This window comes from Oncorhynchus keta, chromosome 26 (genome assembly GCF_023373465.1).
Source record: "Oncorhynchus keta strain PuntledgeMale-10-30-2019 chromosome 26, Oket_V2, whole genome shotgun sequence".
Lineage (NCBI taxonomy): Eukaryota > Metazoa > Chordata > Actinopteri > Salmoniformes > Salmonidae > Oncorhynchus > Oncorhynchus keta.
The window spans coordinates 38,650,932-38,677,928 of record NC_068446.1 but is presented as its reverse complement, the minus strand read 5'-3'; the positions used below and the strand labels follow the sequence as shown (position 1 = coordinate 38,677,928).

At 42.1% G+C, this 26,997-nt stretch overlaps 3 protein-coding genes across 11 annotated transcripts; 1 reads left to right on the top strand and 2 right to left on the bottom strand.

Moving 5' to 3' along the window:
* The first annotated feature begins 1,483 nt into the window (after positions 1-1,483).
* LOC118358760 (zona pellucida sperm-binding protein 3-like) lies at positions 1,484-4,832 on the top strand. The gene is made up of 7 exons (XM_035736686.2): positions 1,484-2,033; positions 2,260-2,378; positions 2,500-2,603; positions 2,880-3,057; positions 3,517-3,756; positions 3,903-3,994; positions 4,327-4,832. Exons 1-7 carry the CDS (start codon positions 1,533-1,535, stop codon positions 4,374-4,376), a joined length of 1,284 nt encoding a protein of 427 aa, XP_035592579.1. The 5' UTR covers positions 1,484-1,532; the 3' UTR covers positions 4,377-4,832.
* A 2,811-nt stretch (positions 4,833-7,643) lies between these two features.
* On the bottom strand, positions 7,644-13,456 carry LOC118359362 (palmitoyltransferase ZDHHC7-like). 7 transcript variants are annotated; one of them, XR_004820643.1, is made up of 9 exons: positions 13,304-13,456; positions 12,553-12,653; positions 12,022-12,327; positions 11,559-11,683; positions 11,206-11,302; positions 10,681-10,762; positions 10,100-10,230; positions 9,627-9,736; positions 9,332-9,474 (listed from the first exon to the last, which is right to left on the bottom strand). XR_004820643.1 is itself a non-coding variant. In XM_035737909.1 (9 exons), the coding sequence occupies exons 3-8, from the start codon at positions 12,319-12,321 to the stop codon at positions 9,631-9,633; spliced, it is 849 nt and encodes a 282-aa protein (XP_035593802.1). In that variant the 5' UTR covers positions 12,322-12,327; positions 12,553-12,653; positions 13,304-13,456; the 3' UTR covers positions 9,332-9,474; positions 9,627-9,630. The 7 variants fall into 7 exon arrangements, 6 of the variants coding, with proteins under 6 accessions (XP_035593801.1, XP_035593800.1, XP_052336716.1 ...); XM_035737909.1 differs by having other exon boundaries at positions 10,092-10,230; XM_035737908.2 differs by lacking the exon at positions 9,627-9,736 and having other exon boundaries at positions 7,644-9,474; positions 12,549-12,653.
* A 7,967-nt stretch (positions 13,457-21,423) lies between these two features.
* LOC118358759 (uncharacterized) lies at positions 21,424-26,997 on the bottom strand. 3 transcript variants are annotated; one of them, XR_008080524.1, is made up of 5 exons: positions 26,452-26,997; positions 25,683-25,990; positions 25,402-25,524; positions 24,751-25,244; positions 21,424-24,588 (listed from the first exon to the last, which is right to left on the bottom strand). XR_008080524.1 is itself a non-coding variant. In XM_052480753.1 (4 exons), exons 2-4 carry the CDS (start codon positions 25,976-25,978, stop codon positions 24,947-24,949), a joined length of 717 nt encoding a protein of 238 aa, XP_052336713.1. In that variant the 5' UTR covers positions 25,979-25,990; positions 26,106-26,221; the 3' UTR covers positions 21,424-24,946. The 3 variants fall into 3 exon arrangements, 2 of the variants coding, with proteins under 2 accessions (XP_052336713.1, XP_052336712.1); XM_052480753.1 differs by lacking the exon at positions 26,452-26,997 and adding an exon at positions 26,106-26,221 and having other exon boundaries at positions 21,424-25,244; XM_052480752.1 differs by having other exon boundaries at positions 21,425-25,244.

Below are 26,997 nucleotides of genomic sequence, written 5' to 3'. Positions count from 1 at the left end.
AGTGATAACTAAGTGGCTCGGGGAACAAAACATTAATATTTTGGGTCCATGACCAGGAAACTCTCCATACCTTAATCCTATTGAGAACTTGTGGTCAATCCTCAAGAGGCGGGTGGACAAACAAAAACCCACAAATTCTGACAAACTCCAAGCATTGATTATGCAAGAACGGGCTGCCATCCGTCAGGATGTGGCCCAGAAATTGACAGCATGACAGGGTGGATTGCAGAGGTCTTGAAAAAGAAGGGTCAACACTGCAAATATTGACTCTTTGCATCAACTTCATCTAATTATCAATAAAAGCCTTTGACACTTATGAAATGCTTGTAGTTATACTTCAGTATTCCATAGTAACATCTGACAAAAATATCTGAAGACACAAAAGCAGCAAACTTTGTGGAAATTAAATATTTGTGTCATTCTCAAAACTTTTGGCCACGACTGTATACTATAGTTCAGTTGGGTGTGGTAATGAAACAGAATGGATGTCAACCGCTATTAAAACAGAAGAAGAAGGGATTCCAAGTCGGAAACTCTGGTCTCTTTCTAGAACTCTGACTTTCTGACCTAAAGATCACTGACGTCATGATTTGACCACATTTTTTATTAGTTCCCAGTTGTCTTGAAAGCACGAATTGTCTTCCAAGAAACACAGTAACGGTCCGTCTTTTCACTTATTCAACCCGTCCGACAGTAGTTGACTTAAGTTGTTGTACTTTTGACAGACAAAAACAGAAAGTGATGTAGCCTAGGTAAGATGGCCACACTCACATTGATCAGGCCCCACCTCACCAAACCTACCAAACGGGCGCAAACGTACCTCTGAGGCTGTTCAAGAACGTTGTGCACGGTTTTGTGAAAAAGTGTCTTTCAGTGCTGTCACGCAACTTAGAAACAAACTGAGTCTTTCAGTACAACCCGTCACTCAACATAGCAAATGATGCGGTAAACTGAACACACTCCATTGACGCAATCGCCATTTTGAAGTAGTGATTTTCTTCTTCACGATTGGTTGATCCCTCCTGATGATCATCCAATGAAGTTGGAAGTCCCCACCCAGTTGACTACTTTAAAATGGTGGAAGCCCTCAATGGCGCTGGCCATGCTGACATGGCCTTTAGGCCACAAGAGGTCTCTGTCATTCTCTATGGCAGAGGTGGGCAATTACAGTCCTTGAGGGCCTGATTGGTGTCACAGTTTTACCCCAGCTCCAGCTAACACACCTGACTCCAATAATCACCTAATCATGATCTTCAGTTTAGAATGCAATTTGATTAATCAACTGAGTTTGCAAGGGATTGAGAAAAAGTGTGACACCAATCAGACCCCCGAGGACTGGAGTTGCCCACGCCTGCTCTATGAGAAGGATGCGTTTCTTAAGTATTCTACAGGGCCTTTTAATGAGCACAGTCTTGAGGTTGATTACACTAATTAATGAAGGGGCGGGTTCACGTTTCAACCAGATGGCTTTAAAAGGTTCTTCCTACACACCCAAGGAGATGTTGTGAATTCAGCATTTGATATTTGCAGCCATGGGATTAAAGCAGGTGCTAGTTAAGCTTTTGGCAGTGGTTGTTGTGTTTGTATGTTTCTGGGATGCTGTGTTGTCAGCTCCTTGGGCTCATGCAGCTCTGAACCCCAGGGCCTTCCAAAAGTCTGCAGTGCTGCAACCCAGGTACTTCCAGAACCAGAGATCTGCAGTGCTGCAACCCAGGAAGCAGGATTCAGTGTTGCAGTCAAAGCAAGGCTTGGAAACTCCGCTGACCTGGACGTTTCCTCATGATCCAGTGCCAGAGGCCAAGCCTGACGTAAGAAATGTTGAGCTGAAGCAGCCTGTCCCTGCCAACACGGTGGGGGTCAAATGTGGGGAGAATCTGGTCCAGGTGGAGGTCAAGCAGGATCTATTTGGTATTGGGCAACTCATCCAGCCGGCGCATCTCACCCTGGGGGGCTGTGCTGCAGTTGAGGAGGATGTCGAAGCCCAAAGGCTGATCTTTGAGTCTGAGCTGCAGAGATGCGGCAGCAAACTGGAGGTAGCCTTTGTTCAAATCTAAATGTCCAGTTAAAATATTTTACATCTCAGGACAGGTTTCCTGGACACATAGTAAGCCTAGTCTTGGACTTTTTAATTCTCTAAATTAAGTGTCATTTGGTCCAAAAGTTTACAAAGCATGTGACAAATAAAACATTACTTGAAGTGAAATGGAGTTATTTAAAGCAACTGCTTTAAACACTTGTTTTTTTGTTACTACTTCACAGATGGTAGAGGATGCCTTCATCTATACCTTCTACCTGCTCTACAAACCAAGCAATATTGCCAACACCCCTGTTGTAAGGACCACTGAGGCTGTTGTAGGCTTTGAGTGCCACTACAAGAGGTGAGATTTCTCCACGCAGATTACTTGTGGTGCATAGACATTGACTTATCAGAAGAAGGCTGACGTCACTCAGGACTTTAGTTAATTTTGCAATGACTAATGTCCATTTCTCCCCTTGCAGGAAACTCAATGTGAGCAGCAATGCCTTGAAACCTACCTGGACCCTCTTTGCAGACTCTAAATTAGTTGAGGAGCAACTCTACTTTTCTCTCAAGCTCATGACTGGTGGGTTGTTCCATGTCTGTTAATTATTATTATTGTCTGTATGGTAGGGCCCTTAGCCAACACCTAGCAACCTCGCGAAGCGGTTTGGTTCTCTTGGTGTAATGGTTAAGGTGTTGGGTTGACACTTGCTGGTCCCAGTGAATGCTACACAACTTGCAGCAGTCTACAGTAGCCCAGGAATGACTGACATGGTTGTTACATTGTAATGTGAAGTCTATAATTTTGGGGGTTTCTTTGTCAAGATGCTATTAAATTACACAGATTTTTTCTTTCTAGACGACTGGCAGATTGAGAGGGCCTCCAGTCAGTACTTCCTAGGTGACCTGATTCGCATGGAAGCCTCTATCCTGCAGTACCACCATGTGCCTCTGCGGGTTTTTGTGGAAAGCTGTGTTGCCACTCTGGTGCCTGACATTAACTCTAAGCCCAGATACTCATTCATTGAGAATGACGGGTGAGTCGGGGGAGGGCATTGTTCAAAGGTGGTGCGTGCCAGGTTTGGGATCAGGAATTAAACTAACTGTACTTTTGTCTTACTAACACCGATTTTTATTTATTTTATTTTTTAGCTGAGATGCTATGTTAAGGGTTCTGCTTGCAGACTGTCATTTTAGCAATGTTAATGCACTGGATAGGAGTGTCTGCTAAATATTAACTGAAATACCAATTCCACATTTCTTACTGAAAATAATTGACCAAACTATGACTATACAACTACTTTCACACAGCTTACTGGCAAAAGCAGATGAGCCTAATTCTGGACAAATACCTTTTAATTGAGGTTCTCCACTAACTATAATATTTTGTCCATAACTAGAAGTAATCTTTATCTACTGAAATGGTCCATAGAAGTTGCAAATGTTACTGCAAATTCTCCTTGTGAAATGTCCTCCAATGGTTTCTGGTTCTTCAGGTGTCTAGTTGATGGTGCGTTGATGGGCACTAGTTCCCAGTTCCTGCCTCGCTCACAGGACCACAAGCTTCAGATCCAGCTGGAGACCTTCATATTCAAACAGCAGTATGCTGGCCCTGGAAGCAACAGCAAAACTAGCCAGGAAAAAATGGACCTGATCTACATCACCTGCCACCTGAAGGCCACTGCAGCTTCCTCCCCAACTTATGCTGAGGGCAAGGCCTGTTCCTTTGTCAATGGGTAAATGTATAGTGTGACTTTTCTTCTGATGGGTGTGTTGATTTTTGCAATGAAAGCGCATTTCTTACTGGACTGGCAGGATTGTTCTTCAATTTCTTGTTTCAGGTCTACTGAATACTGGTAAAGCAATTTGTTTTTCTTCACAGGTGGTGGTCTGCAGATGGGGATGAACAGGTGTGTGGTTGCTGTGACACAACCTGTACCATGAGAAGGGCCAGGGCTACTTCCATCCACGCTGGTATGACTTGAGTTTTCAAATTCACTGGCTCAACATTTCAGCTTCCTTGAGGCTCAACACAAATGATTTGGCAACTTGAGGGCTGCTGGGCCAGATCCTGAGAACTCCTATCCTTGTGCCCTTGAGGAAGGCTATTAACCCCACCTTGCTCTCCCCGTCCAGTAGTGCTGCACTGTGGCTTGACCCTGTGTGCCTAACTCACATGTGCGATCATCATTCAATTGGATGTTTGCCTCTTGAGGGACTTTGTTTTGCGCATTCTTAAACATTGGCAATACATCTCATGTTTATGATAATTCTAGTCCTCTTACAGTTGCCTTCTCTCTCCCCAGATGTGCAGTGGGAATCTGACGCGGTCCTTGGCCCCATATCCATCCAGTAGTGTTTACGTGATCTACCTGAATCATGACATTAAATAGGCTATAGAGAAAAGGGCAACTTAATGGTTGTGCTGTATGCTTCTCTTGGTTTGACAGTACAGTTCATTTGTTATGTCCTGTTATTAGCTGCCCACCCTGTTATCTTGGCATCTTTTTCAAATGAATTCAGTTCCATTGTCAAATATCAAATATTTGTGTCATGTATTTTAAAGAGCAAGACGGGGCTGACAACATACACAAACTTGGATAAAATATAATTAATACCTGTCTCAATTTAGAAAGATAAGGTGCAAATTAGAGGAAGTTCTGTATCAAACCACATACTGTATACAAAATCTGTTATTTCTTTACAATTTGACCAGAACAAATGGACAGGAATGACAAGGGGACACAATAGCTTTATGAAGATGTAAATATTAAAATACTCCAATGAAAGTAATTAAATACAGTTAAGTGCATATCTTATGGCTGATTCACTGAAAGTGTTTATAATTATCTAAGTGCTGAAGCTTGGCCAACCTGTTTTCCTACAAGTTTAACATTTCCTTTGTATAGTAAAACAAACAGAATACAAATTCTGAAATCAAAATATAAAATGTAGCATGGTACTGCTTTGTGATATTGACCCTGACGCTTTTTAATACATTTTCAGACCAAGAGGCAATTAGAAGGCATAAGATAATATCATAACAGTTAAGAGAAATATATATTTACACACACACACACAGTTGAAGTTTACATACACTATAGTTTTGGCAAGTCGGTTAGGACATCTACTTTGTGCATGACAAGTAAATTTTCCAACCATTGTTTAGACAGTGAATTATAAATTAAATAATCTATCACAATTCCAGTGGGTCAGAAGTTTACATACACTAAGTTGACTATGCCTTTAAACAGCTTGGAGAATTCCAGAAAAGCAGGTCAAGCCCTGACCTCAATCCTATAGAAAATTTGTGGGCAGAACTGAAAAAGCGTGTGCAAGCAAGGAGGCCTACAAACCTGACTCAGTTACACCAGCTGTCAGGAGGAAAGGGCTAAAATTCACCCAACTTATTGTGGGAAACTTGTGGAAGGCTACCTGAAACATTTGTCCCAGATTAAACCATTTAAAGGCAATGCTACCAAATACGAATTCAGTATGTAAACTTCTGACCCACTGGGAATGTGAAGAAATAAAAGCTGAAATAAATCGTCCTCTCTATTCTGACATTTCACATTCTTAAAATAAAGTGATCCTAACTGACCTAAGACAGGCAATTTTTACTAGTATTAAATGTCAGGAATTGTGAGTTTAAATGTACTTGGCTAAGGTCTATGTAAACTTCCAACTTCAACTGTATATTTGGTAGCATTGCCATTAAATTGTTTAACTTGGGTCAAACTTTTTGGGTAGCCTTCCACAAGCTTCCCACAGTAAGTTGGGTGAATGTTGGCCCATTCCTCCTGACAGAGCTGGTGTAACTGAGTTATATAGGATTGAGGTCAGGGCTTTGTGATGGCCACTCCAATGGCTTCTTTCTTGCTGAGCGGCCTTTCAGGTTATGTCGATATAGGACTCGTTTTACTGTGGATATATACTTTTGTACCTGTTTCCTCCAGCATCTTCACAAGGTCCTTTGCTGTTGCTCTGCGATTGATTTGCATTTTTTGCACCAAAGTACGTTCATCTCTAGGAGACATAATGAGTCTCCTTCCTGAGTGGTATGACGGCGGTTTATGCTTGCGTACTATTGTTTGTACAGATGAACATGGTACCTTCAGGCATTTGGAAATTGCTCCCAAGGATGAACCAGACTTGTGGAGGTCAACAATTATTTTTCTGATGTTTTGGCTGATTTCTTTAGATTTTCCTATGATGTCAAGCATAGAGGCACTGAGTTTGAAGGTAGGCCTTGAAATATATCCACAAGCACACCTCCAATTGAATCAAATGATGTCAATTAGCCTATCAGAAGCTTCTAAAACCATGACATCATTTTATGGAATTTTCCAAGCTGTTTAAAGGCACAGTCAACTTAGTGTATGTACACTTCTGACCCACTGGAATTGTGATACAGTGAATTATAAGTGAAATAATCTGTCTGTAAACAATTGTTGGAAACATTACTTGTGTCATGCACAAAATAGATGTCCTAACCGACTTGCCAAAACTATAGTTTGTTAACAAGAAATGTGTGGAGTGGTTGAAAAACAAGTTTTAAGGAAGGACTCCAACATAAGTGTATGTAAACTTCTAACTTCAACTGCACACACACACACATCCTGTTATTGTACTACTAAACTGTGGAATAAAATCTTACCATAATAGCATTTTACCAAGAAGCACTCCAGTCCGGAGGCACGCAGCACGACGGCAAAGTCATACTGGTCCACTCCCCAGAACAAGTCCTAGTCTGCTGGTAGGTCAGGATGGGGGGTCCGCCAAGGGATCACCCAAACCCAATAGAGCCAGGAGCATTACTACAGATGTCCCACATAACAAGGGTGGTCTTCTTGAAATTAGGAGTTTTTATAGCAATGAGGAGCTGCAGTTAGCCACACTGGCAGACAGTAGCTATGTGGGATAAGAAGTTATTCACTACAACTACATTTGCTTTACTATAGGTCCGGGGTGAAGTTAACCCTGGGTACAGATCTAGGATCAGGATCTTGGACCTAACCTTAACCATTAGTGGGGGAAATGCAAAACTGTCCAAGGTCAGCATCTAAGGGTAACTTCACCCTACTTCCTATGATGGGTGGAGTTCAGAAATGGGAAAATCCAGGTCCCTTCACATATGGTGTCAAGACACCCGGTCCCAATTCCATCTCGAGGCATTCTCCTCAGCCCTGAACCTTATATTTTAGCAGATCTCAATAATTGTTTTAATTATTTTTTATTTTACCTTTTATTTAACTAGGCAAGTCAGTTAAGAACCAATTATTATTTTCAATGATGGCCTAGAGACAGTGGGTTAAACTGCCTTGGTCAGGGGCAGAACAACAGATTTTTTCCCCCAACGCTCTAACCTCTAACCACCACCTGCCGCCCCAGGTAGCCTAGTCTGGATAGGGATCAGCAGTGTAGAGGTGAAGCTTCCACCATATTGCTTCTACCTTACAGATCTGCAAACATTAAAGGGTTTACAGCCAAGGTGAAGGCAGGGAATTGGGACCAGTGCTTCACATACAGCCTTCTGTGCACATCAAATCATCCACCAGTTCCAAGTGCTGCATAGTGGGCTCCCACTCTTATCTAGTCAGTAATATGGACAAATAGATCTGGAGGTAATTAAGTTGATTTAATGGGAGCACAGTAAATGTAGCTGTGAAAAAACTGTAAGGTTTCAAAACAGAAGTACATAACATCTCCAAACCAAACATAAAATAAAAACTCAGTCCTAATACATTCCTTTATCCAGTCCATCACGTCTTCAAAACATTTTCATGTCAAATAAAAAAAGATTATCATGGTTAATCAGACTTGCTCAGAATTTCAGAATCATACAATCAGCGTGACAGGAGAGTCCCCGGTATACATAGGGGAGTGTACTGCAGTGGAATACTTGTGAGGAAGTCACAGAGTATGTAGCCACGGGTGTTCTTCACGATGCTACAACGTGGTAGCGACAGGAACAAAACAGCAGAGAAGTTTAGCCTTGAGCTTCAATGCTGTTAGTTGTGGAATTTGGACCGATATTGCGGTTTCCTTTGTGCATCGCTAAGTGTACCTTTAATCAGAGCACACTTAAATTATCATAGCATACTTCCCATTGAAATAACCATGACCAAGGGTTCAATGCTAACTTTTGGCTAATGAAACAAGTTCCTTGTCCACGTCACAGCAAATTTGTCAGACACATTACTAAAAGTTGATGCGATTGCCTCATGCAGAATCCAAACTGCTGATTCTAGTATTTCTCTATCATCTTGCTGGCAACCATTAATTATTCATATTTCATACTCCTCCATCCCCACCCCAACTCATCTAACTCCTACAAGCAGTAAACATGTATTTTTAAGGTATAAAACAAATGCAATACAGAGAATGTAAACTGACATTTAGGCAAAAACAACATGATTCTCAAGCAATATATCCAGCAATATTTTCATAAAATGTTTTTTTAAATGTTTAATTAATGGATATATAGTGGTTAACACCAATTCTAGTACATAATTTTTCCAGAGGTACAGCTAGCTACTGTCAGGTAGGGAGGGACACTTAAGCCTCATTTTATACATAGGATGCAAGAATTACAATTAGTGACGTAAAATGGCGGTCCTGCTAGTTGCGTAAGACAAAGTACGCAGACGTGTGCACTCCAGCAATTTGTAAGCAGACACCAGTACACGACATCGCCATCTTGAGTAGCCAATTGGGTTCTTGCATTGTGCATGTACTGTAGGTAAGGTATAAAATCAGGCTTTACTCACTCGCACACCCCCAGAGTGACAGGAAGAGAAGAACACAACAATGAGTGTCTTTAAAAAGAAGTCAATAAATAAACAGATGAAGTGAATCCTCCTCCCTGTAGGCTTCCTGTAACTGTGCAATATGTAGTGTTTGTCTGTTTAAGGACTACAGCACACCTTCATTTGATCTTTCAACAGGTTTCAATGGCTCTCTCAATAGTCTTGAGTCCTGATCCATGCCACCTATACAGACGTGATGTTCAGAAGCACCATTGTCCATGTTGTTGGATAGAACTCGAGTCTTCCTTGTAGCTGGGTTGTGTTCATTAGGGCACACGATGGAAAACATTTTGCAACAGAAAACAAAAAAAATTGCGTTTCTTATTGGACCTTCCTTGTTTGAGTCCGTTTTCTTCCGTTTGGTGCCTGAAATGAACAGGACCCTGGTGTCAAAGCCAGCTCCTGAGTCAGGTTCTACAGATTGTCTCAGACAGTACAGTAAGAAACTGCTGATAAGGTGAGAGGTCAGACAGAGAACTCAGGGCCAGCTTTCCGGGAGCGTGTGGCGAGTAGCCGGCGCAATCGGAGCCCGGCAAACGGATTGATCCACAGCAGTGACGGCTTGCCTCCAAACACGCTCCTCATGCCCTCCCAGCGAACCTGCCTCTCCCACGTGGGCTTCTCGTTCTTCAGACGCTCAATCTCCTGTGGTAAAAACACACACAGAGGGGGTAAACATCAACACCAGGTGAGAATTCAATAAAGCAGAGCGAATGAGGTCAAATAACCACAATGGTAAATTAGCCTCGGTCACTAGTCTCATCAATGTCACCCCAGCTAGGTTTCTTCTTCCTTACATTATCAACTGGTTTTCTGAAGGAGGCTGATGACTCGTATGCAAATAAGCCCCATTTCCCTCACTGGGACTTCACTACCATGGTCACGTGCTTGTTCAGAGGCGCAGGACCTTTAGAAACAAATCCCAATCATGCAGAATAGATCATCTTATCCATTCTACATTGTTGATAGAAATAGTCGACGTAGAACGGGGTTCTGTAATGCCTTTTGCCCTACTGAATGTCTATCTATTATTTTTCTATCCATGTGGTTTGGCTCCTTGCCGTCTTGTTGCAGATGGATTGGACCTGAGAATGTGATGTATAACATGGAAACAATTCTTAATCATCTAATGTACATTGTATATCTACGGTTGTGGGTTCAATTCCTGCAGGAATCAAACTGAAAATGTAGCCACTCATTGCGTAGAAAGTTGCTTAGGATTACAACAGTGTCTGAAAAGTGGCATATAGTGTTATATTAACCTCCTCACCGTCTCGTCGTTGCAGATGGAGTGGACCTGAGTGCCAAACATGACAGCGGTGAAGGTGAGGAAGAGGAGGCCCTCCAGGCAGAGGAAGATCATCAGCATCACCGTCACCGGGGGGGAAAAGTCACTGCACTCTGGAGTGACAGCAACACCATTCAGGATAATCACATTAACACTGACCTCAATGTAGTTGTATTTGCAGCTGCAATCCTTCATTTGAAATTATAATAATTAATTTGAAAAATCAACAAATGACAGCTCTGCCAATTGGATTGCTATAAAGGTGAGGGATGGGCCTGGAGAAATTTAACCCCGCTCAAATTCATAGACGGAGCTATAGAAACGAATAATGATAGTCCACAAGATTCAAATGATAGTTTTGAAGCTGCATATTATTGTTAACAAAGACTTTGTTAACACACAATTGAGTAAAAAATAATAATTCCAGATTGTGCCTTTAAAACAGGGCACATTGAAGTCAATGTAGCTGTTTTTAAACAGGGCACCCTACAGTCAAAGTAGTTATATTTAACAGGGAACAGTATATTTAGAAAACTCATCTGCAATCATATAATGATACTCACCACTCCACTGGAGCTTGACACAGGTTACAAACTGGTACCCACTCAGGGCGAGAGCATGAGTGGAGATCATCGCTATATACATCTGCAAAGAGAGAGGGAACTATTACCCAATCCTGGTATTGATGGTAAAAACATTCATAGTAATTCATTGTGCATTGACAATGCACACAGGCATAAAGCTACAACAAAAGCACATTGACGAGCAGTGTACACAATCACAACCTATCCTAATAATACATCATCATACTTCTATCTGGCCAGAGCTAAAAGCACAGCAGCACCAATGTGGTTTACAGGCCTTTATGATAAGGCACCACAAATAAAGATGAAACACTAATCATTCTGTCAAACCAATTGCTTCCATGCAAAACTACACAACAGTACAAAATAGGGATGTCAGCGATGCAAGAAAAAAAACATCTGATTAATTGACGTTGATTAATTGGACCGATGTACTACAGATGCATTTCAGTATTTCCCTTGTGCACAAGACCATCAACAAGGTGGAACTGAGACGGAACTCACAGTGAAGAGGACAAAGAAGCGCTGGTTGTTCTCGCCGACGCAGTTGTTCACCCAGGGACAGTGGTGATCCATCTTACGGATGCAGCGCTTACAAATACTACAAGGGAGGGAAACGACATCATGGGCGTGTTCATTAGGCACCAAACAGGGAGGGGGAGGGGGGGGGGCTGAAACCCGGGAAGGACTACCTGGAGTTCTGCAATAAGAAACATTCCTTTTTGTTTTCCATTTCAAAAGTTTGCCTAACAAACAGGACCCAAAAGATACAGTAGGCCAGTAGGCCAGGAAAACCCTTTAGATACTATAAAGCATAATAATAATACTCAAAAGCAACAGAAGTGTCCCCTCCTCACCTGCAGTGATGGGCTCTCTCAGGTTTGATGCTGTAGCATTTGGAACACTTATAGATGACCTCTCCTGGTTTTAGGTTCAGGCTCTCCATGTATTTCTTGGTGGCGTTGCCTTTGGGCACAGCTCCCTGTAAACAAGACACATGGTTGGACAGAATGGACACAGTCAGAATGACATGTTTGGACAGACTCATTCAAAACTTAAAGGAAACCACTAGTAAGTCAGCTCTTCCACTGCTAATAGGACATCACATTGTTACTATTCTGTGCCCAGGAGCATCAGACTGCCCTCAGACTTACCCTTCGTCATTCTGACTGCTTCTTTTACTTCTTGTATGCTCTGTCTTGCACTCCGTTCAAAGTCACTCCCTTTTCCAAGTCACCCAACATTACAATGCATCTTCACTCCTTTGTTACGTTTTTGTCCTAACGAACACGACCCTGCAGCGGCGGTTGGTTCACTCACCGGGTCGGTGAGCATGGTGCGTAGGTGCGAGGTGAGAGCCAGCACGGCCAGGCAGTTGAAGACCACGCCGTTGACCACAGCGTACCAGAAGCTCTTGGAAGGAAGCAGCATGACAAAGGTGACCACAAAGTCAGCGTAGAGCACTAGGAACCAGGTAATGAAGGCACAGACCATGCCACAGCCGTCCTGGATGAACCACACCTGCTCCGTCTCCCCTGCTGCAGAACCCACTGCAGCCTCCTCTCCGTCCAGCAGGGGGTGCTGTTGCTCTACATCTCGCAGCCGGTGACCTGAAGACATGCTGCCCTGCAGGAAAAGACAGAGAGAAAGAGGGAATATGAAAGCACAGAAAAGACTGAAAGGGAAAGAGAGTGTTCGTTAAAATAAAAGTGGCTTTGGTCAAATTGTGGCTATAGGCTATTTAGCCATACATTGTGCCCATGTTTCTAGCCGAACCAAAAATAATGTGTAGGTACAACCACTGTTGTTTCTCTAGCTTTGACCAATTAGGCGTATTGTGTACTCACTCACTTTCTGTTAGCGTCCTTTATAATGTCATTGTTGTGTCCAATCTTCAGAACTACTGATGAGAGCATCCAGGGCCTGACTTATCAGGCCACATAATAGCCTGGCTATAACAGGAGAGAGAGTGGCTGTTTAGTGACACTTCAACAATCCAAATTCATAAAACAGAGGTCGATATCTTATCCTCCTCATCCAGTAACAATGTCGTGTGCACAGCAGGAGGAACACTATTTGAACCTCCCTTTAGTTTTAAACATAAAATGTTCGTATGGCTCAGTTGGTAGAGCATGGCGCTTGCAACGCCAGGGTTGTGGGTTCGACTTCCACGGGGTACCGGTACGGAAATGTATGCATTCGCTTTGGATAAGAGCGTCTGCTAAATGTTTTATTTTTTAAATTTAACTTATGCAGCTTGCAAGCGACATAGTTAATTAGCTAGCTGGCGTCAGCACATAGCAGCATGGTAGCTAGCTATTAGCATTGTTAGTCCTCAGTGGTGGTTGACGTTATTCATAGGCTGTGCACCAGAAAAGTACATGCAACCATTGACACCTAACAGCAGTAAACTGGCTATTGTTGTAAATATTATTCTCTCTTTAGGCTGAGAAACCTTAGCTAGCAGTGTTAGCACTGCTGGCCAGCGACACAACCTACAGCCAATGACTGGAACGTAAATGAAGGCTACAACTGTCTCGTAAGCAGATACAGGCATTAGCTAGCATTATTAACGTTACATATTAGAAAACTTCATTATTACCTTCTTTATAGTTTCCCTGCTAAGGTGGTGGAATAAGGCTTCAATTTCATTCATGACAGCCCATTCAAGGCAAGTAAGCTAACGTTAGCTAGCTACACAACAATGTTTGGGAGGTGCATTTCCGGTGTGGATACATTTTTTCAGAACTGTCAAATGTTTTCATAATCATTTGATTGATTTATTATTATTTGGCTACTTATTTAGTTTAATCAATCATAAGTTATTGTACAACATGCAAAACTGACCTTTTTTATGACAAAAAAAATATGTAAATAGCATTCTCAGTACCTGTGAAAACTCAGCAAGGTGCAATATGAAACCATGAATAAAGAACACTTTACATTTTGGAGGATCATTCCTGTAAGAATGCATAAAGCAGTAACACATTTTGAAACAGGCCCTGAAATAGCTCTAACATACATTCACATAATTTAGTTACAACGTCTGGAACTTTAACTTAATTATTCCTTTGTTATGGAAAACATTGTTCTAAAAATATTAGGTGATAATATCACGAGGGAAATTCAGTTTCATGCCAATACCTTGACTCATTTTTCCAGACAATATACCCCTTATCTCTAAATTTGATCTAGTATTATTTTGTGGGTCGAAAAACATGGATTATGTTACAATAGTGCTCCTCTACACAGCTACCATAGATGGTGTTATTTCCTTCAGTGCACTCTCATGTAAAGTAAGCAACCTTGCACGAGCTGGAACGGCTCACAGGAGCCTATCTCCTGTTTCTGTAGGACCCCTTGGACAGAACACAGAACGCTTGTCTTTCGCAGGACCTTAACCCCAGTCTACCTCTTTAATGCTAAGAGTCAAGCAGAAACGCAAAAGTCCTATTTTTACAGTCTTGCATGACTCGGCCAGGAATCAAACTCCAGATCTTGCAACCTCAGAGCATATACTCAAAAGGCCACTTATTTGCTAACTAAAGTGATTGTACCTGTACTCCCAAGCGAGTAAGTGTACTCCCAAACTGATGTGCTAACTAGGTTTTAAAAATCCGACCTTCGTTCAAATACCATTTGACATAATTGAAAATACTTTAGCTGGGCTTGATTGAACTTGTCTAGCGCAATGGAATCGATAGAAAAGTGGCAAAAGTGTAAACCCTGCCCATCTGGGACACAAGGCAGACTAAAGCGAACGCAAAAAGTATATCAATGGGGAATAAACTTTTTTTCCAGCAGGAACTTAATTTCATCCACATTATTATTTTAAAGGCAAAGTAATTCCCATTTGCGTTTTTATATTATTTTTCATTCCAGAATTTAAAAAAAAGAATTCACAACATAATGGCATGTGGTGACCATACTGTTCTGTGTCAATTGATCAACTATGCCTACTGACTAAAATCACAGTGTCTGTCACATGTCTCCATCTGAAAGTCACAGAATAAGTTTTAAAGTACACAATGTTCTTCATCCCCTTCCTGCTGCTCTCTTTTCCTTAGACCAAGTTCCAGGGTTAGGGAGTAATGGATTACATTTTGAAAGTAACCTTTCTATTTTATCTTTATTTAACCAGGCAAGTCAGTTAAGAACACATTCTTATTTTCAATGACAGCCTGGGAACAGTGGGTTAACTGCCTGTTCAGGGGCAGAATGACAGATTTGTACCTTGTCAGCTCAGGGGTTTGAACTCGCAATCTTTCGGTTACTAGTCCAACACTCTAGCCACTAGGCTACGCTGCCGCCCAACCCAGCCAAGTTCCAATTAAACTGGCAACATTTTTGTTCCTACAGATGTTCTTATGTAAGAAATATGGACTCTTTAAAAAATAATCAATCAAAGCAGTAAATGCAAGCTGTCTCCAAGAGCTGATTGTTTAAAAAAACAAACATGAAACACTGTGTTGAAGGTCCCAAACAGTCATTCTGATTCCCATGTAAAATCCTTTTGAGTGACTAAAACATCACGCAAAACATTTTTTCCCCGATAAAAATGTTAAAAATTTGACAAACATTGAATTTTTTCTCTCATGTCAAACTGCCACGAAGCCTGAAAACACAGTTCGCACTGCGATGCAGTGTCTTAGACCACTGCAATGCAGTGTCTTAGACCACTGCACCATTTGGGAAGCTCCACCCTCAGAGTTTTTAATGCTTATCAATTGCCTTAAACAAAGTTTTAAATACTAAAATACTACACAGGACTCTTAAGAATTTCATTTAAATGTTAATTGTATTTCTTGATCACAGAAATAAATGAGGAGATAAAGAAATAATGAAAGTAATACATTTGGGCCAGATAACGCTCACCGGAATCAGCCCGAACCCCGGGTACTACATTTGGGCCAGATAACGCTCACCAGAATCGTCCCGAGCCCCAAGTAATATATTTGGGACAGATAACTCACACCGGAATCAATCAAATCAAATCAAATGTATTTCTATAGCCCTTCGTACATCAGCTGATATCTCAAAGTGCTGTACAGAAACCCAGCCTAAAACCCCAAACAGCAAGCAATGCAGGTGTAGAAGCACGGTGGCTAGGAAAAACTCCCTAGAAAGGCCAAAACCTAGGAAGAAACCTAGAGAGGAACCAGGCTATGAGGGGTGGCCAGTCCTCTTCTGGCTGTGCCGGGTGGAGATTATAACAGAACATGGCCAAGATGTTCAAATGTTCATAAATGACCAGCATGGTCAAATAATAATAATCACAGTAGTTGTCGAGGGTGCAGCAAGTCAGCACCTCAGGAGTAAATGTCAGTTGGCTTTTCATAGCCGATCATTAAGAGTATCTCTACCACTCCTGGGAAAGGTAGCACGTCCGGTGAACAGGTCAGGATTCCATAGCCGCAGGCAGAACAGTTGAAACTGGAGCAGCAGCACGGCCAGGTGGACTGGGGACAGCAAGGAGTCATCATGCCAGATAGTCCTGAGGCATGGTCCTAGGGCTCAGGTCCTCTGAGAGAGAGAGAGAAAGAAAGAGAGAAAGAGAATTAGAGAGAGCATACTTAAATTCACACAGGACACCGGATAAGACAGAAGAAGTACTCCAGATATAACAAACTGACCCTAGCTCCCCGACACAAACTACTGCAGCATAAATACTGGAGGCTGAGACAGGAGGGGTCAGGAGACACTGTGGCCCCATCCGATGATACCCCCAGACAGGGCCAAACAGGAAGAATATAACCCCACCCACTTTGCCAAAGCACAGTCCCCACACCACTAGAGGGATATCTTCAACCACCAACCTACCATCCTGAGACAAGGCCGAGTATAGCCCACAAATATCTCCACACGGCACAATCCCCGCATCCTAGCCATAAGTAATACTGCAGAAGGCTACCCAGACTCGGGCCACATGACATCGGCCGAGTCTGACTCTCAGCTGGGTGCCCCGACTCTCAGCCGGAATCGGCTCAGATCTGTGCTAGCTGGGTAAACTCTATGAATGTAGGTCCATTGATTGTGCACAGTGATTAGTAGTGAGCCGGACAGTCAAGAAACTGTATAAATATAGTTCAATTATCATTTCTACACCGTTTAGATTTTTAAAATTCATTTGAAAGTATATTGAGTTTTTACTCAAATCCCCCGCTGGCCTGTTTGGACCTCTTCGCACGCGAATCCTGCAACAAAAATATATATTTAACCTTTATTTAACTAGGCAAGTCAGTTAAGAACAAATTCTTATTTACAATGACGGCCTACTTAAAGGCAAAAGGCTTCCTGCTGGGACGGGTGATGACATTAAAAATAAATATATATATATATGACAAAACACACATCATGACAAGAGAGACACTTCAACTCTACATAGAGAGAGACCTAAGACAACAACATAGCTTGGCAGCAACACATGAAAACACAGCATGGTATCAACACAACACAACAACAAGATGGTAGCAACACATGGCAGCAGCCCAACATGGTAGCAGCACAAAACATGGTACAAAAAAATATAATAAGACACCCCCCACAAAAAAAATGAATTAAATAAATAAATAAAACATGGCACCAACATTATTGGACAGACAACAGCACAAAGGGCAAGAAGGTAGAGACAACAAATACATAACGAAAAAGCAGCCACAACTGTCAGTAAGGGTGTCCATGATTGAGGTTGAGATAAAACTGTCCAGTTTGAGTGTTTGTTGCAGCTCGTTCCAGTCGCTAGCTGCAGCGAACTGAAAAAAAAGGAGTGACCCAGGGATGTGTGTGCTTTGGGGACCTTTAACAGAATGACTGGCAGAACGGGTGTTGTATGTGGAGGACGAGGGTTGCAGTAGCCATCTCAGATAGGGGGGAGTCCGACAGGGGGGGAAGTGTTTGACACCCCTGGTTTAGGTAGTCTTAGTCTCCCCAACCCAGTAGTCATTCTGAATGCAGGTCAGGCATGAATAAGAATTCCAACTGTTGGCTATACCAACTCTGGCTGGATTCCAACAGGAATTAAACATCACTTTGCAAGGTTGCTTAGTATGACTTGCAGGTCCGAGGTGGTCTGTAAACTATGAGTTTCAGGTCCCTCTATTAGGGTAAAACTAGGCCCTCAAAATAAGGCCTTATCAAATACATATTCTATTGTGTTAAAGTATTTAATTTTAATGATAAGATACCGTATTCACTTAGGCTCTCACTAGGATTGCTATAGGACAAAAAAGGCTTTGCATCAGTTCTGCACTGTACTACTGCAGTTTAATTATTTGTGCCAATAGCTACATTTTCACATATCATGTTTATGTGAAGCTAAGCAACGTTATAATATCCATAAACGTAAAGTCCTTTAATTGTTCATTTGGTAGCATTGTCAATATTTTCAGCTTGAATATGAAGTAAAAAAAATGCAGGGCATTATTCTAATGAGCTCCGCCCCCGAAACAAAACCAATAAAAATACTCAGTGTTCTTTGCAATTGTTTATCAATTGTGTCTGCTCATTTAGCAGACACTCTTATCCAGAGTGACTAACAGTCAGTTCATTCAACTATACAACCACATCTCACAGTCATAGCAAGTAAAATATTTTTTTTGTTACCGGATTTGGATGAAATCAGATCTAAGTAAAATTACCAAAATATAAAAATGACTGTTGCTTCTACATTGATAAAGTTTGATCATAAAGTTACTGATATCCTCTTCCATTTCAAACACTTGGATTCAGAAGTCGGGATTGTAAAGGGCTTTTTGTGACATCACAAAAAACTAATTTATTAAACCAATGGTAGTGTCTTATTCTCTTGCCTAATTTAAATGAGTACTGTCTCGTAACCAACATCGCAGAAGGTGTGTTCACAGAGGGGCGTGCTTTACATAGCTAGGTAACTAGTATTCTAGTGTCAAAATTTGACTGCAGCGAGTCAGCAAATATGATTAGAAGTTTCCCCTATTCATACATATATGATACATATATGTTTCCCCTTTCATCTGTCTGGTGTTATCTAGTAACCAGAGGTTTAAAAAGTACTTGAGTAAAAGTAAAGATATCTTACTATAAAAAGACTCAAGAAATAGTAATCCAGTAAAATACTACTTGAGTGTCAGATTTTAAATGTACTGAAGTATAAAACTTGATTAAAAGGAAATGCTCTACATCATATTCCTTAAATTTAGCAAACCAGATGGCACAATTTCCTTTTTTATTACTTTTTTTGACAACCAGGCCCACACTCCAACACTCAGACATAATTTACAAAGGAAACATGTTTGTTAAGTGAGTCCACCAAATCAAAGGCAGTATGGATGACCAGGGATGTTCTCTTGAGGGTGTGAATTGTACCTTCTTTTTTACCTTTTTTTTTTTTACTGTACTGCTACGCATTCAAATTGTAACTAGTAGTTTTAGGTGTCAGGGAAAATGTATGGAGTAAATGTCAGGCTGTGTATGAAGGTGAAGTCAGGTGCAGGAGAGCAGAGTATGATTAAATAAAACACACTTTATTATAGTTCCAAACCGGGAGCACAACAAAAACAAACACCCTCAAAAAAACGGAACAATAAAGTAAAGCGCTTAATGAACATCACTTGTCATGAAAACAATTACACACAAAACATAATGGGAAATATAGGGTTAAATACAAGTAGATTGATTGGGGAAATGAAAACCAGGTGTGTATGAAAACAAGACGAAACAAATGGATATATGAAAAATGGAGCGGTGATGGCTAGAAAGCCGGTGACGTCGATCGCCAAACGTCGCCTGAACAACTTCTGCACAAGTCGTGACAGTAAAAAGTACATACTTTTCATTGGAATGTAGTGAAGTAAAAGTACAAGTAGTCAAAAACATAAATAGTAAAGTATAGATAACCAAAAAAACTACTTAAATAGTACCTTAAAGTATTTTTACTTAAGTACTTTACACCACTGCAAAAAAAGCATGTGTGTTTAGTGAGTCCACTAGATCAGAGGCAGTAGGGATGACCAGGGATGGTTGGTTGATAGAATAGTGAGTCCACCAGATCAGAGGCACTAGGGACATCAATGATGTCGCTCTCGCTGCTGGTGATTCTTTGATCCACCTCTACGCAGACGACACCATTCTGTATACCTCTTGCCCTTTGGACACTGTGTTAACTAACGTCTAGATGAGCTTCAATGCCATACAACTCTCCTTCCGTGGCCTCCAACTGCTCTTAAATGCAAGTAAAACTAAATGCATGCTTTTCAACCGTTCGCTGCCTGCACCTGCCTGCCCGTCCAGCATCACTACTCTGGACGGTTCTGACTTAAAATATGTGGACAACCAAAAATACCAAGGTGTCTGGTTAGACTGTAAACTCTCCTTTCAGACTCTCAGACATTAAACATCTCCAATCCAAAATGAAATCTACAATCGGCTTCCTATTTCGCAACCAAGCATCCTTCACTCATGCAGCCAAACATACCCTCGTGAAACTGACCATCCTACTGATCCTCGACTTTGGCGATGTCATTTACAAAATAGCCTCCAACACTCTACTCAACAAATTGGATGCAGTCTATCACAGTGCCATCCGTTTTGTCACCAAAGCCCCATATACTACCCACCACTGCGACCTGTATGCTCTCGTTGGCTGGCCCTTGCTTCATACTCGTCGCCAAACCAACTGGCTCCAGGTCATCAACAAGTCTCTGCTAGGTAAAGCCCCGCCTTATCTCAGCTCACTGGTCACCATAGCAGCACCCACCTGAAGCATGCTCTCCAGCAGGTATATCTCACTGGTCACCCCCAAATCCAATTCTTCCTTTGGCCGCCTCTCCTTCCAGTTCTGTGCTGCCAATGACTGGAACGACCTGCAAAAATCTCTGAAGCTGAAGACTCTTACCTCTCTCACTAGCTTTAAGCACCAGCTGTCAGAGCAGCCCACAGATCACTGCACCTGTATATAGCTCATCTGTAAATAACCCATCCAATCTACTTCATCCCCATACTGTATTTATTTATTTATCTTGCTCCTTTGCACCCCAGTATCTCTACTTGCACATGCATCTTCTGCACACAGTAGATTGTTCTACTGTATTATTGATTGTATGTTTGATTATTCCACGTGTAACTCTGTGTTGTTGTATGTGTTGAACTGCGTTGCTTTATCTTGGCCAGGTCGCAGTTGCAAATGAGAACCAGCCTACCTGGCTAAAAAAAGGTGAAAAAAAATAAAATGTTTGGTTGATAGTTTAGTGAGTCCACCAGATCAGAGGCAGTAGGGATGACCAGGGATGTTTGGTTGATAGTTTAGTGAGCCCACCAGATCAGAGGCAATAGGGATGACCAGGGATGGTTGGTTGATAAGTGCGTGAATGACTATTTTCCTGTTCTGCTGAGCATTCAAAATGTAATAAGTACTTTTGGGTGTCAAAGACAATGTATGGAGTAAAAAGTACAATATTTTCTTAAAGGAATGTAGTGAAGTAAAAGTAAAAGTAGTAAAAAATATACATAGTAAAGTAAAGTACAGATATCCCAAAAAAACAACTTAAGAAGTACTTTAAAGTAATTTTACTTAAGTACTTTACACCACTGCTAGTAACTGGCTAGCTTGGTCTTAAGCCAGCATGGAACAAAGCTGGGGAATGGTTGCCCAAAACTCAGACGCAGGTGTCATGTCATACATCAAACAGGAAATTGATACAAACTTCTTGACTTTATTGATAGTACTGATGTATGAACATTGCATATATATGTATACATTTATTGAAATATACCCAGACCTCAACTTGTAAAGTTTCAACTGAAATTTTCCAAATGAGCTCGCCAGCTACACTACATGACCAAAAGTATGTGGACACCAGCTCGTCGAATGTTTCATTCCAGATTTGTCCGTCGGACTGCCAGATGGTGAAGCGTGATTGATCCATCCAGAGAACGTGTTTCCACTGCTCCAGAGTCCAATGGCGGAGAGCTTTACACCACTCCATCCAATGCTTGGCATTGCGCATGCTGATCTTTGGCTTGTTTGTGGCTGCTTGGCCATGGAAACCCATTTCATGAAGCTCCTAACGAACAGCTCTTGTGCTGACGTTGCTTCCAGAGGCAGTTTGGAAGTCAGTAGTGACGATTTTTACGCGTTACCCGCTTCAGTACTCGACAGTCCCGTTCTGTGAGCTTGTGTGGCTTACCGCTTCGCAGCTGAGCCGTTGTTGCTCCTAGAGGTTTCCACTTCACAATCACAGCACTTCCAGTTGACCAGGGCAGCTCTAGAAGGACATACATTTGACGAACTGATTGTAGTAAATGTGGCATTCTATGACGGTGACAGGTTGAATGTAACTGAGCTCTTCAGTAAGGTCATTCTACTGCCATTGTTTGTCTATGGAGATTGCATGGAAATGTGCAAGATTTTATACACCTGTCAGCAATGGGTGTGGCTGAAAAGGTTAATCTACTAATTTGAAAGGGCGCCACATACTTTTGTGTATAAAAAACTCAGCAAAACAATAAACATCCTCTCACTGTCAACTGTGTTTATTTTTCTGTGTAAATATTTGTATGAACAAAACAAGAATCAACAACTGAGACATAAACTGAACAAGTTCTACAGACTTCTGAGTAACAGTAATGGAATAATGTGTCCCTGAACAAAGGTGAGGTCAAAAGTAACAGTTAGTATCTGGTGTGGCCACCAGCTGCATTAATTAATCTCCCCCTCATGGACTACACCATAATTGCCAGTTCTTGCTGTGAGATTTTACCCCACTCTTCCACCAAAGGCACCTGCAAGTTCCCAGACATTTCTGGGGGGAATGGCCCAAGACCTCACCCTCTGATCCAACAGGTCCCAGACATGCTCAATGGGATTGAGATCCGGGCTCTTTGCTAGCCATGGCAGAACATTGACATTCCTGTCTTGCAGGAAATCAAGCACAGAACGAGCAGTATGGTTGGTGGCATTGACATGCAGTGGAGGGTCATGTCAGGATGAGCCTGCAGGAAGGGTACCACATGAGGGAGAAGGATGTCTTCCTTGTAACGCAGTGTTGAGATTTCCTGCAATGACAACACGCTCAGTCAGATGATGCTGTGACACACCGCCCCCAGACCATGACGGACCCTCCACCTCCAAATCGATCCTGCTCCAGAGTACAGGCCTCGGTGTAATGCTCATTCCTTTGATGATAAATGCAAATCCGACCATCATCCCTGGTGAGACAAAACCGCGACTCATCAGAGAAGAGCACTTTTTGCCAGTCCTGTGTGGTCCAGCGATGGTGGGTTTGTGCCGGTGATGTGCCTACAAGCCTTTAGTCCAGCATCTCTCAGCCTATTGTGGACAATCTGAGCACTGATGGAGGGATTGTGTGTTCCTGGTGTAACTCAGACAGTTGTTGTTGCCATCCTGTACCTGTCCTGCAGGTGTGATGTTCAGATGTACCGATCCTGTGCAGGTGTTGTTACATGTGGTCTGCCACTGCGAGGACGATCAACTGTCCGTCCTGTCTCCCTGTAGCTCTGTCTTAGCCATCTCACAGTACAAACATTGCAATTTATTGCCCTGGCCACATCTGCAGTCCTCATGCCTCCTTGCAGCATGCCTAAGGCACGTTCACTCAGATGGACATCTTTCTTTTGGTGTTTTTCAGAGTCAGTAGAAAGGCCTCTTTAGTGTCCTAAGTTTTCTTAATTGTGACATTAATTGCCTACCGTCTGTAAGCTGTTAGTGTCTTAACGACCGTTCTACAGGTGCATGTTCATTACTTGTTAATGGTTCATTGAACGAGCATGGGAAACCGTGTTTAAACCCTTTACAATGAAGATCTGTGAAGTTATTTGGATTTTTACAAGTTTCTTTGACAGACAGGATCCTGAAAGGGATAAAAAAAAATTTGCTGATACAACCAATTTTCAGTGGCCCCGTTGAAGACCAATTACAGCATCTTTGGCAAATCTAGATTTAAATCGCTGACGTAAAGCATATTACCTGGAACCACCATTTCAGTAATGGGTGAGAAAAAGTCCAAGTAACAGATTTGATTAGTTTAGACAAATGTACATTTGAGTAGTTTAAGATGAATTAAATCAACCAATGTACATGCAAAAACATAGATATTGAAACAAACAATTCTAAAAAAAAAAAATCCTGCAATAGAGCATGCTGGGAAATATGATAATGAAGGGTGTGGTTTTGTTTTAACACTGGTAATTAAGTTAACACTTAGAGTGACTAACACCTGAATCTACACTAGAAATGTTACACTGAAAAATCAACACTTGGTAACAATTTGCTGTGTATATACATTGCACTTCTCTATATACATAAACTCAAGTTCAAGTAGATAATCCTTTAGGAGTACACAATACATAATACATTGACCAAATATTTCTGTTACAGTGTCTCTCACCACCATTGATATTGTTTTGAACTGATATTGGTGGTATATGTGAAATTAGTCAGCCAAGAGCATGTTATATGTCCTCCTCTTCTCCTGCTAGGCTCCTGGCCCAGCTCTAGTCCCAGCCTAGTCCAAGGGTTAAGCTCTAGTCCCAGTCCCAGTCTGGTCTAGGGGTTAAGGTCTAGTCCCAGCCCCAGTCTAGTCTAGGGGTTAAACTCTAGTCCCAGCCCCAGTCTAGTCCAAGGGTTAAGCTCTAGTCCCAGCCCCAGTCTGGTCTAGGGGTTAAGCTCTAGTCCCACCCCCAGTCTAGTCCAAGGGTTAAGCTCTAGTCCCAGTCTGGTCTAGGGGTTAAGCTCTAGTCCCAGCCCCAGTCTAGTCCAAGGGTTAAGCTCTAGCCCCAGTCTGGTCTAGGGGTTAAGCTCTAGTCCGAGTGCAGTGGTGTGGTTTGGAGCGACAGTATTCAACCAAGCCACTCTTTCTATGCTGCCACAGGGGTGAGAGAATGTCTCCTGAGCTGGGAAAGAGACAGAAGTGTGTCAAGTTCCACAGCTCTGAGAGTGCAGAAGTCACTGCAACAGGAATACACACACACACACACACACACACACACACACACACACACACACACACACACACACACACACACACACACACACACACACACACACACACACACCTTCTTGCGCCCCTCTATCTTCCATCCAGTGGTGTGAAAATGGTTTCCTGCTCCATTGACCTTGTCCATCCTTTTCCCCACGCAGGAAAGGAATGCTCAGGAATAGGATCTCAGTAATATCTCAGCCAGCCCCAAACATAAAAAAAGTGTTTGATATTCGCTAGATCGACACTCCTTTTCCAGTTCTCTGCCCGTCTCAAGTTTGTCTGAGAGGGATGGCCTGTAGGTGGAGTCCTTGGCTGCACTCTCTGCTGCAGTTCAGTCTCACTCTGCCTGCTTGGAGACTTAGTGTTGCGTAGCGCTGTGGGAGTGACTGTGGCGACCTGCGGCGGCGGCGGCGACCGTAACCCTGTGAGCTGATCTTGTCCTCCGGGGCTCTGTTGACCTTTAACTTGTTGTTGAGGATGTGTAGCCGATGGGCCAGGTCATGCAAGCTGCATGTTCCCAGAGAACAGCCTGGTCTTTTCACTGAGGTCACAATGGATCTTCTGGACCTGGAATAGAAAGAGATCAAAATGAGATAAGAGAAGAGATAGAGATTTCTAAAGATTGACAAATGAACTTGACCAAAAACCATTCAAATATGACCTTTTTATATTAGTAAAAACATAATTTTTTTATACACCAGAGTGACCATTATTGAAATAACACCTGGAATGAAATACTGAGGGGTCTGTCTCCTCTCTCTGCCCTGGTCCACTGAGGATCCCTGAGTTCACTGCAGAGCTGCTTTGGAAATCTTCTCTTGTGCGGCTCTGTGACCAGACTCTAAATCTACCACAGAAGAAGAAGAAGAAGAAGAAAAGGCATAATGCAGAAATAACATACTTCCTCCTAGACACAAAGACAGAACACACATCCTATCCAATAATCCTGTACACTCTATAGAATTTAGACGGTGGCCACCGTTCGTCATTCGTCAATCAGGTTACCTCTTTTTCATGTTGGAGTTGAGGTCAACTTTGGTGCCTTTGACCAGCGGTAGAACTGTGCCCTTCACCAGCGGTAGAACTGTGCCCTTCACCAGCGGTAGAACTGTGCCTTTGACCAGGGGTAGAACTGTGCCCTTCACCAGCGGTAGAACTGTGCCCTTCACCAGCGGTAGAACTGTGCCCTTCACCAGCGGTAGAACTGTGCCCTTCACCAGCGGTAGAACTGTGCCCTTCACCAGCGGTAGAACTGTGGCTAGAACACACCCGCAGATGATGGTTTGAAGATGCACTTTCATATTGGCTGGAGCCTGCGAATAAGAATGAAAAAACATTATTTATATTTAGATAGTCTCATCTACTTGTGAGAAAAGGTGAGCAGTGTCTCCTGGCTCCAAAAGCATACCTAGATTATACCATGCTTACATAAAAGATGGTCCAAAAAGCCGGTTATGTGAACTCTGACCCTCTTCAATCCCTGGTCATTAATTTGGCCAATATAATATCTGGACAAAAACAGTTTTGAGTATTGGCTAATTTCTCTGTGCTCAGGAATACCATACATTCTACATGGATGAGAGTGATGAGTCATCTCCTTCAGTCTTCTTCTGTAATAACAATATAATAAGAAAATTGCACTGCTGCAGACAGACAGAAAACAAAGATAGCACTCCCTACATTCCTGCCTTGACTTCAGAGAAAACCAAAATGATCTGATACAAGTCAGAAAGAAAATATACATTCTCAAATTCAAATGCCAGATTTCACTTACCTCAGGCTCAAAACAATTCACTTCACTGGGAGGCTGCCAGTTGCATAGATCTCTCCAGTTACTCCTGGGTGGGTGCTTTTTCTGAGACTGTAGTTACCTATTTGTCAGAGTGTACACAGTCAACGTGAGAGGCTTTATAGGGGTGGGTGGGAGGGACTTATACCTTATTGACAGTCAATGCGGGAGGGGCTTCTCTATGTGACAACTTTTATTGTACTCATCCTCTCCAACAGACTGTGAACCCTGTAATGTAGCAAAGCTATTACAGAACAACAATAGAAACGCAACATGTAACAACATTCAATGATTCTACTGAGTAACAGTTAATTTAAGGAAATCAGTCAATTGAAATAAATTCCTTAGGCCCTAATCTATGGATTAGGATTCTTCGGTGAGCAAAAATATATACACAACATGTAAAGTGTTGGTCCGATGTTTCATGAGCTGAAATAACAGATCCCAGAAATGTTCCATAAGCACAAAAATCTTATTTCTCTCAAATTTTGTACACAAATTGCTTTACATCCCTGTTAGTAAGCTTTTCTC

What these genes read in the sequence shown, in the direction of transcription:
- LOC118359362 (XM_035737908.2), bottom strand. Translation starts at nt 12,321, where the DNA reads ATGTCTTCAGGTCACCGGCTGCGAGATGTAGAGCAACAGCACCCCCTG. An exon ending in GCTTCTTTGTCCTCTTCACT is followed by an intron (nt 10,763 to 11,205) that starts GTGAGTTCCGTC and finishes CTCTCTTTGCAG; the next exon opens with ATGTATATAGCGATGATCTC. An exon ending in CCATCTGCAACGACGAGACG is followed by an intron (nt 9,475 to 10,099) that starts GTGAGGAGGTTA and finishes TTTTTACCACAG; the next exon opens with GAGATTGAGCGTCTGAAGAA.
- LOC118358760 (XM_035736686.2), top strand. Translation starts at nt 1,533, where the DNA reads ATGGGATTAAAGCAGGTGCTAGTTAAGCTTTTGGCAGTGGTTGTTGTG. An exon ending in TCATTCATTGAGAATGACGG is followed by an intron (nt 3,058 to 3,516) that starts GTGAGTCGGGGG and finishes CTGGTTCTTCAG; the next exon opens with GTGTCTAGTTGATGGTGCGT. An exon ending in GGCTACTTCCATCCACGCTG is followed by an intron (nt 3,995 to 4,326) that starts GTATGACTTGAG and finishes CTCTCTCCCCAG; the next exon opens with ATGTGCAGTGGGAATCTGAC.
- LOC118358759 (XM_052480752.1), bottom strand. Translation starts at nt 25,978, where the DNA reads ATGAAAGTGCATCTTCAAACCATCATCTGCGGGTGTGTTCTAGCCACA. An exon ending in AACTCCAACATGAAAAAGAG is followed by an intron (nt 25,525 to 25,682) that starts GTAACCTGATTG and finishes CTTCTGTGGTAG; the next exon opens with ATTTAGAGTCTGGTCACAGA. An exon ending in CCCTCAGTATTTCATTCCAG is followed by an intron (nt 25,245 to 25,401) that starts GTGTTATTTCAA and finishes TTTCTATTCCAG; the next exon opens with GTCCAGAAGATCCATTGTGA.